The 9,363-nt window shown below is 65.9% G+C and overlaps 1 protein-coding gene across 2 annotated transcripts; it reads left to right on the top strand.

Annotated features, from left to right (window-relative positions):
* The first annotated feature begins 1,752 nt into the window (after positions 1 to 1,752).
* Positions 1,753 to 8,981, top strand: MRPL23 (mitochondrial ribosomal protein L23). Of its 2 annotated transcripts, XM_047823913.1 has the most exons (5): positions 1,753 to 1,870; positions 3,829 to 3,951; positions 4,800 to 4,882; positions 5,448 to 5,521; positions 8,780 to 8,981. In XM_047823913.1, exons 1-5 carry the CDS (start codon positions 1,854 to 1,856, stop codon positions 8,945 to 8,947), a joined length of 465 nt encoding a protein of 154 aa, XP_047679869.1. In that variant the 5' UTR covers positions 1,753 to 1,853; the 3' UTR covers positions 8,948 to 8,981. The 2 variants fall into 2 exon arrangements, with proteins under 2 accessions (XP_047679869.1, XP_047679870.1); XM_047823914.1 differs by lacking the exon at positions 3,829 to 3,951 and having other exon boundaries at positions 1,814 to 1,870.
* Positions 8,982 to 9,363: the final 382 nt, after the last annotated feature.

Here is a 9,363-nt window from a genome sequence, read left to right as displayed (position 1 = left end):
GGTGCACGCAGGTGCCCCAGGCTGCAAGACCAGCCTCTGCGCCCAGAAACCCCAGGCCTGATGGGGACGAATCCCACTGGCAGATAATCGGAGAGACGGGACAGAGTGTTGAGGGCTCTGCACCATGGAGACCGCAGCCCTGCCCCCACCCTCCTCCACGACCTCAGCGACCTGCTCAGATGTGATCCCTCTCCTTGGAGCAGCAGGTGGCCCCCTCCAACCCATCAGAGTCGGCCAACTGCCTTCCCCCGTCAGCCACACACACCGTGGGCCCGCCTTCCAGCCACATCTCTGAGGGCACGTCCCACCCGACATCACGCCTTGAAGTTCAAACAGGACCAGAGGTGGCGCTGACCAGAAGTCTCCTGGCCCCGAGACCCCCATTCTCCAGCTCCATCCCCCTCCCTGCCACCCAGCATGCCCCCTCCCCACTGACTTCTTCCTACAGAGGGCCTGGAGCCCTGTCCTTCTCTGTGCCTTCCCAGAAGGCAGGACTGTCTCGGCTAATGTCCCTAGCGGCCACTCGCCGTTAGTACCTTCCTCCTAGGTGAACCCACTTAGACCAAACACACGGACAAGGGGGGCACCCCAGCCGCTCTCCGTGACCCAGGCCCTCCTCTCCGAAGCCTGGGACAGCCAGCAGGGCCAGCCTCCTTGCTGCCTGAACCGCGGTCACCCTGGAGGCAAGGCTCTTCTGCTACTTCCTGGGGGTCCCTTCTCTCCCCCCCAGATTGCTGACACTTCCCTCTTGCCCTCCCGGCTCTGAGGCTCTGAGGAGTATTGAAGTTGCTGTTGGTGCAAAGAGAACAGGCCGCTCAGGTGGGGGAGAGGCAGCTAAGGGGATTGACGAATGGCCAAAAGCCGTGGGGCATAGGAAACCAGGGAAGAGTGGGGCCTGGGGGCTGGAGGAGGGAGGCTGCAGCCTGGTCCCCCTCCCATGGGTCTGCAGGCTGTTGGTGGGGAGGGGGCAGTGGGTCCCACATGTGCCCTACGGAGTCGGGGATCCCCTGGATGAGGGCTGTGTGGGAAGCTGTAAGGGGGGAGGGGTCACAGGAGATGGGGAGAGCAGCCTGGTGCTGGCCAGAAGGGCTGTGAGGGGCCTTGGAGGTTCAGATCTGGGAGGGGACAAAGCCACCGCAGCCAGATGGAGATAGGGGCCTTAGACAAGGGCCACCCGCCCGGCCCTTCCCCATCTCCGACCTTAGCTGGCTGGCCATGGCCTACAGTTGCATGTGGGGTAGTGCGGGGTGCAGAGGGGTGTGGAGGGGGGGACTCGTGGGACTAAGGGCGTGCGGTAGGCCATGGGTAGGGTGAGAGAGGATTGGGGCGAGATGCGTTCTGGGCTCTTACAGGGTGTGCAGGACTAGGAGTTCAGGCCGAGTAGGGTCCAGGCGAATGGGTCAGGAGCAGTGGGGTAGGGACGTGGGTCTGGGCTGGTGAGACAGGAAGCTGGGGCAGAGCGAGTCAGGTGCCGTGAGTGGTGCGGATGCGGTGGGGTAGGGGTACAGGTGAGGGGCGGTGGGCCACACAGTGGGCAGGACAGTGGGCGTGGTGAGACAGTGGGCGGAGCGATGGGGCAGGTGAATGGGGATGGGCGACGGGTGTACGGGGCTGGGTGTTGGGGGCAGGTGTGAAGGGCGGGGCGGTGGGCGGGACCGTCGGGGGCGGGGCAGTGGGTGTGGCTGTGGGCGGGGTGTGCTCGGGGGGCGGGGCGGCGGGCAGGTGGGTGGGGCGGGGCGGGGGCGGGGCGAGGGGCGGGGCGCCGCGCGCCCTCCCGGAAGCCAGGGGGCGCTGTGGCGGGTCCACGCGGGCGGTGCGTGCTCCTCCTTCCGCCCGCGGCCCGGAAGCCGGCGATGGCGCGGAATGTGCTGTGAGCGGCCGGGGGCCGGGGGCCCGAGGCGCGGGCCTTGGCGGGGTGGGGGGCGGGGTGCAGGACAGGGGGCTGCGGACGCGGCGCGGACCACGGGCGCCCGCCCGGGAGGGTCACCGCCGCCCGCGCCGCCGGGGCGAGGACACTGTGCGGGTGTCCGCCGGGACCCCCGCGGCCCGCCCCCCACGCTAGAGGCTGACGCCCCGTGTCCCCTGCGAGCGGCGCCGGCCCCGGGATGAACGGGTGGCGCACGCACTCGCGCGCGGCCGCCCCGGGTGGACCTGCGGGCCTGTGGCGAGGCCGGGGCGCCCCGGCAGGTGCAGCGGGGCCGAGGGGCCGGCGCGGACGTGGGGAGCAGCCAGGGCCGCGGGTCGGGAGGAGAGCCGGCGGGACCTGCGGGGAGGGTGGGGTCACGGGTGAGTCACCCTCGGGGCCACGGGGAGGTAGGGCAGGTGGCAGCGAGCCAGAGCGCTGTGCTGGGAGCAGAAGTTGGGAGTTCCGCTGGAGACGTGCTTGTGGGATCCGCGCTTGTGGGATCCGCGGGAGGGCCGGGCAGGGGGCGGGGCGGGCGCGCAGGGGTGCCGTCCCCTCCCACCAGGCCGGGAGAGCCCCGTTCTGGAGCCCCGAGGGAGGGTGTTCAGCAGTGCTGGTTGTTCCGGGGCCGGAAGGTTCCAGCGTCAGGCAGGCCCTTGGGACTCATCCTGACGCTCAGCGTCGGGGAGGACAGGGGGGTTCTGAGGCCGTGCCCCCCCGGGGGAGACTCGCTCCCTGCCCGGCTCAGGCCTCTAACCTCCGACCCTCACACTGGGCCTCCCCCCACCCCCAAACCCAGGGACCCGGAGAGGTGGAGGGTCTGTTGACAGTTACCCAGAGGGCCTGACTTTGCCCCCCCCCTGCAGTGCCGCCGTTGGTCACCAGGGGGAATAAGTGAGCCCCTTGGGTAGCCAGCCGTTGGCCCAAACTCCGGTGGAGGGTAAAACAAGGCAGGCCTCTTGTTCCCTGAGGCCTTGCAGCCTCCAGAAACTGCCCTTACCCCCCTCTCACCACGGAGGTTCTGCCGGGCAGCTGCCACGCTGACTTGGTCACCGGCAGCTCTCAGGTAGATGGCGCTCAGCTCTGGGGCTCACCAGGGCCTCCGAACCCCTGGCTGTCTTCATTCTGCCCGCTCTAGCATTGGCCTCGACCAGCCTCCCTTCACACTGCAGGTGGTGCCCCAAGATCGGGGGCCGTGTGCAGCGCCGCAGCTTGGTCACCGGGGGTCCCCGTGAGGCCCTTGATGGCACCCCGTGTCCCTGTGTGCCCACCCTCCCCCAGGCCTGGCCTCCGGCCTCCCTGCAGACTGGACCTCAGACACCCTCCTCACCCGGCTGCGCTGCCGTGCGCAGGCCCAGAGCACATGTGGGGTTGGCAGTGTCAGTGGGCCGGGGCTGTGGGTGGTGGCATCGCCTGTCCGGCTGTGCCCACCTGCTTTGGGAGTCCTCAGGGTGGGGACTGTGATGCTCTCCCACCCATACGGTGTGCGGGTGCCCACGCCCCTGCTGCGGGGAAAGCCAGGGTTCGTAGGGAGCACCGCCACGCTGGGCTGCGCGCTGGTGGGACCGTCACCTTGAACAGGCGTGTCTCCAAGCCCGGCCACCAGCGTGTGGGGGGGGGGGGGCCGCGGTGGGCGTGCTCTCTGCTGGCCGGTTCCTTGAGTCTCCCATGGGCCCTTTCCAGGGGCCGGCCCTGAGGGTCTGCAGCCCACGCTACTCTGAGTGGATGGGCACCAGGGGTCTCGGGGCCCACACTGGGCAGAGCCATGCCATCAGCACAGGGGGCCGTGGGGTGCCGGCCTATGGAGAGCTGCCCCCCTTTGCTTCCCACTCCTGCGGCTATGGGTGAACAGATGGGGGTGTGCCGGGGCAGCCCTGGGGTCGCGCATTCTGAGTGTTTGATGCAGACGAATGTCTCCCTCTCAGGTACCCTCTGTACCAGCTGGGCAACCCCCAGCTCCGTGTCTTCCGAACAAACTTCTTCATTCGGCTGGTGCGGCCCGGCACGGCCCAGCCCGAGGACACTGTGCAGTTCCGGATCCCCATGGAGTAAGCCCCCGAGTTCGGGCTGGGGAGTACCCCCGAGGGGCTGGCCGACCTGCTGGTGTCACAGAGCCCGGCTCATAGGTGTGGCTTCCCCTTGCTCTCTCCGAGCTGCTCTGCAAATGTGGCCCAGGTCCTGGTGTTTGCAGAGCCTTCCTGCTGTTTGCAGAGCCTGGGGCGAGGCCGGGCTGCCCCTCCACAGGGAAGCCTAGTTGAGGGCCTGACACTTCTTTTCCTGCATTGAGCTCAGTGCTTTTCCCAGCAGGCGGGCCCATCCTCTTGGAGCTCCTTACCATGGCTTCCCAAAACCTAGTTCTCAAGGTGGTTCCTTCACAGAGGCCCTGGCCACTGGAGGGACGCAGCGTCCTGTCACCCAAGCTGCAGGGCACTCTCTGGAGTCTCAGGACGTGACTGTCCCCGCGCATGGGCCTGGGCTTGGCCTGAGCGTCAGCTCTTAGAGGCCAGGTGTGGCCAAGGATGAGGTTTATGATGCCGCGTCAGGTGCAAAGGTTGGGGGCCTAAGCTACCGACGCCTTGGCTGCCGTTTCCAGGAAAGGACCTTGCAGTGGGGAGGCAGCTGTGCAAGGGACTGGCCATGGTGGGCCGGGCTCCTGGCCGCCCGGGGGTGCCCCCAGATCGGCCCTTCCCTCCGGAGAGCTCTGCTTGGGGGTCTGGCCCCTAGTGAGCGCAAATGGTGGCTGCAGCTGCCCAGTCCCCCCGTGTCCCCCCACCAATGTGTGGAGGGCAGGACAGCACCAGCGGGGCTGGTGGCCGCATCGACCGTGGCTCACGCCCCACCGGCCAGCTGCCGTTTATCTCGGCCCGGCTGAGTCTCGCTTTTCTCCTCTGCCCAGGATGACCAGGGTGGACGTCAGGAATTACCTCGAGCGCATCTACAACGTGCCCGTGGCCGCCGTGCGGACGAGGGTGCAGCACGGTGCGTGCCGGGCCCCTGCCGCCCTGCCGGGGGGTGGGCTCCCCTCATCTGCTTCCTGGCACGTGAGGGAACTGAGGCACTCAGGGTGAAGCAGCCTCCCAGGCCCTCGCTGCCCACAGGGCAGAGCTGGGACGGAACCCGGGCGGGCCGGCCCCGCTCCTGCTCCCGCCCTGCCCAGGCCGTGCAGCCCGCTTCCCCTCTGCCTCGGGAGCCGGTCAGCAAAGTGCTTTCCTCTTTGTTCCCTTAACCTCCGTCCCCCCACCCGGCAGCCTCCTGCGTGAGGGGAGGCAGCCCACGGGGGTCGCAGTGCTGACGCGCGGGAAATAGGGGTTTCTCGAGTTGCTCAGACAAGTTTGCGTTTTCACCAGCAGAGCCTGGCGGTGCTCACCGCCCCGAGCGTACTTGGTAAATGTGCACCGGTCACCTTTCGGGCGTGACCTGCTGTAACCTGTGGGAGACCGACCAATTCTTCCACGTTTGCCTCTTTCTAGAAAGTGGGTTCCTGGGTTAGTTGCACTGGAAATCTCGTGCTTGGAGTAAAGTGTTCCCCCCTCCCCCCCGACAGGTTCCAACAGGAAGAGGGATTACAGAAACGTCAGGATGAAGAAACCAGACTACAAGGTGGCCTATGTGCAGCTGGTGAGTGGGCTTCGGGCAGAGTCCCAAGTCATGGGCGTGACTTATCACGACCGTGACCTTGGTGCAGGGGACATGTTTGTGCAGCAGCCCCCGCCTGGGGCCCTGCGAGGCAGGATTTCCAGGCCCGCGGCGCGCGGGGCCGAGCCTGCGATTAGTTCTAACCCCCAGCGAATCCCCAGGCTGAGCTGGCATTCCGAGCACATTCAGCTGATGGGAGGGGACCGCGCAGGGCATTTAGGAACTTCTCAGGGGCCAGCTGTGTCGCGCCCTTGGACTTTGAACGTGCTGTGGCCACAGGCGGGTCCACTCAGGTCCAGGGGGTTCGGGCTCAGGCAGAAACCAGGGCTCTCCGAGCACCGAAGGGGCTCCTGCCGCGGATGGACGGCCTGGCCTGGCCTCCGACAGGCCTCAGGCTGGGAGGCAGTTACTGCCCTGGGCGGGGGGTGGGGGGCAGCCGCCTCCGAGCCTGGGTGGGTTCGCCGCGCCCCGGGGCCCTGGCTGAGCCCCCTCCCCTCTGGACTGGGTTGTGGGGCACCGGCACTTTCTGCCCCGTCCTGTGGATCGTGTGCTGCCTGGCCGGGGGCTCGGGAAGAGGGTCCAGGACCCCGTCACAGCTTTTGCCAGCCAGAGACCAGAGCCGTGGCGAGTGAAAGCCGGCTTCCCAGCCCCCTGCTCAGGCCTTTCCGTCCAGCGTGAGGTGACCCCGCTGGAGCCTCCTCGGACGAGCCCTCCAGGACCCCCAGCAGGGCCTCCCCTTGGTCTCTGTGAGGACCTGCCAGCGAGGGCCCTCCTTGCAGGGTCGGTTGGCTGCCCCCCACCCCCCCCCCCCCGCCCCCCGCTGTTGGAAACACGCGGCGGGGAGCCGGGGGCAGGGGCTTCCTCCTTGTCCGGAGCTCACGGCGGGAGGCGGCCGGCCGTGGCCGCTAGATGGCAGTAGAGCTATTGCAAACCCCCTGGGCCCGCGGCCCCATTTTAGGCGCTAGGAGGCCGTTGCTTGCAGGACGGGGTGAGCACGGCAGCTTTTCTGACTGCAGTTGCTGTTTCAAGCAGGGGCCCCCGTAATTATTTGGCCTAATGTTTGCCGTGCACAAAACCAGCCTATCCAGGTGGAGAGAGCGGCCGTTGGCCTTATAAAGGCGCCTGTGTCCCGTGTGTGAAATCGGGCCATCTGTCTCTGTCACGGCGTGCGGGCCGACACCCGTGTGCCGGCATTCGCCACCAGGGTTCCAGCAGGCCAGCTACGGTTACAAGCGGCTCCTGAGTCACCCGAGCCCCCGCATTCTTCCCCGGGCCCCACCTCGCTCAGCGGAGCCTGCTTAGATCTGGTGCGCGCAGCTGCCGCTGGACGTGCCTTTCTTCCTCTGTGAAATCGGGCAGCACAACTGGGGACAGAGTCCCTGCTGGGCATGGTTCCTGCCGGCCCAGAGTGGCATTTGTGACGGACCCCCGCCCCCCAGCCTGGAAACCGGCAGGAAGCTCGGGCCCTTCCCCTCCGAAAGGGTCCCTTCTCTGCCCCCACCCCCGTGCCGAGCCCGACCGCTCCCCCGTGTGTCCCCGTGGGCCCCGCGCTGGGGCTTTCAAAAACAGAGCGAATTGCAAAGCGCACGAGGGTCAATCACGAACACAAATTAAGTTTCCGAATCTATTTTGAGTTGACTGCTGCGGAAAAGCCCGTCCGGCGGGGTGGGGGCCCCACGTTTCCCCCGACGCCCTGATAAACATCTCTGTGGCCCTGTGGCCCACGCAGCCAGGGGAACGTCACCCTGCACGCGGAAGCCTGCCGTTCCCACCGCAGTCGCTGGCCGGCGGGAGCCCGTGGGGGACGGCCGATGGCCCGAGGGGCGCTTGGGACCGACAGTCTCCTGTCCCGGTCCTTTCTCACACTCTCCCCTTCGCAGGCAGTGAGGGCTTACTTTTGGAAGTACAAGGCGAATTTCCCTCCAGAGGGGCGCCCCGGGGGGCCCAGTCGGCACCCACAAGTGGCTGTTGTCTCGGATAAGAGAGGGAGAATTTCTCCCGGCAGCTCCCTCCGTTTTTTCCCGAGCTGTTGCAAATTGCCATCTTTGTATTTATATTTTAAAATGTCATTTTGGGTTTTCCCCCACCTCAGAAAGCTAGCAAAATCACCTCGATATATTACACATAAACCCCCGTTCTGGGCAGTCAGCCCTGCATGTAAACTATTGCCCTTTGGTATTTTAAAAAAGAAAAAAGAGCAGTTTTGAGCTGTGTAAGCTAATCCTGCAGCAGGCTGGCTACCGCGTGCACACAGCCCTGCTTTCTTACTGGGGCCTGCGCCCCACGCCGTGTGATCAGAATTCATAAACCTCCTCTTCTCGGGGTGGGGGTGGGCTGTTTCAGATCATACTTGGCCGCCTGCCCAAAGCCAAATTTCTTTACAAAACAAGGGTCTCCAACAACCAGCGCGCTTTACCGATTTTACTTATTAAAATTTTCCAGATACGGAGGCCGCCCTGCATCCTTCTTCGCCCGTCTGGAAGCAGACGGCGCTGCCCTGGCGCGTCCCCTCCCGCGCCCCCGATCTGGGGAGCTGCTCCGGGGTATTTAGCAAATTGAAACAGCACCTCACGGTTGCCCGGGTCCCCGGGGAGCGGGCAGAGCGCCCGCCTCCGCACCAGCGGGCCCGGCCAGTGCCCCCGCACACATGCTCGGGGGTCTGGGTTGGGGCTTGGCCGACACTGGCACAGTCTGAACTTTTAGTGAAAGACGTAAAACCAGTTAATTTGCAAAGCCGGTCTTGATTTATAGACTGCTGCATATGTACATTTCTTTGTACGTTACACGCGTCTCATTTGCCAAGCTCCGAGCCGGGAGGAGGGGTAGTCTTTAATGTGGGTAAAGGCCTTTAGGTATTTTGGATGGAAAAAGTTTCAGTGTGGCACCAGACGCTGTTTGTGCCGGGTTTTCCTGCCCCGCGCTCCTGCCCCCCAGTCCGGCCGGGCTGCCCCCGCGCCCGGTGAATGGGCGCTTTGCTGGGCTGCTTTTAATGAGGCTCCAGCCAATGCAGACACCAGGCCTCGGAGAGATAATGTCGATGAAAAGGGGCATTGTCCGGGGTAATGGCTTCCCGCTGTTAGATAAAAGCCAGCAGCAGGCCGAGATGTTTATTTTCTAGGCGAGGACCTTCGCCCCCGAGACGCTGGCCGCGTGTCCGAGCCCCGGGCTCCGCGCCGCGCCGGAGGGCCCCGGTGTCCCTGTCCTCGGCGCGGTGCTGGAGGCCTTGCCTTTTCTCCGTAGGCGCACGGACAGACCTTCACGTTCCCCGATCTGTTTCCCGAGAAAAAGCAGAGCCCTGACGGCAGCCCTAGCGATGAAGACATCCAGGACAGGCTCCTGGATGAGCAGCGGCGGAGGCAGAGCCGGGACCCGCGGCGTGGTGGTGTCCCCGGCTGGTTCGGCCTGTGACGGCCCCAATAAAATCCTGCGTGTGGAGTAAAGACCCCCGACTCCGTTCTCCTCTGTACCCGGTGTCCCCGTGCAGGGCTGCACCCCACGGGCACACACGGGCGCCTGGCTGCACGGATGGAGCAGGGCCTGGGTGATGGCGTGACCCGTTCTGGTCCCCCGAGTTAAGGGGGGGGACCCCATTGCAGCCGGGGGGTGGGGGCGGGGAGCCCTCCTGCTGAGGGTCCCGGGCGAACCCAGCTGGGGCCATCGGCACGAGCGTGTCTGCGTGGGTTTCGTGCAGACAGGTTGGGCCTGGGGATTTGGGAGCAAGCCAGAAATCATTGGGGGGGCCACATCACCCCCTGGGTCCCCGTCCTCGAGTGCTGCCCTCCTGCGCTCCCCTCTTCTGGGGGCCTCGCGAGGGCAGGTAGAAG

Source organism: Prionailurus viverrinus, chromosome D1 (genome assembly GCF_022837055.1).
Source record: "Prionailurus viverrinus isolate Anna chromosome D1, UM_Priviv_1.0, whole genome shotgun sequence".
Lineage (NCBI taxonomy): Eukaryota > Metazoa > Chordata > Mammalia > Carnivora > Felidae > Prionailurus > Prionailurus viverrinus.
This window is presented reverse-complemented; position numbering and strand designations above follow the sequence as displayed.

Coding starts and splice junctions, on each gene's coding strand:
- MRPL23 (XM_047823913.1), top strand. Junction 4,883..5,447: donor GCGGACGAGGGTGCAGCACG/GTGCGTGCCGGG, acceptor CCCCCCCGACAG/GTTCCAACAGGAAGAGGGAT. Junction 5,522..8,779: donor AGGTGGCCTATGTGCAGCTG/GTGAGTGGGCTT, acceptor TTTTCTCCGTAG/GCGCACGGACAGACCTTCAC.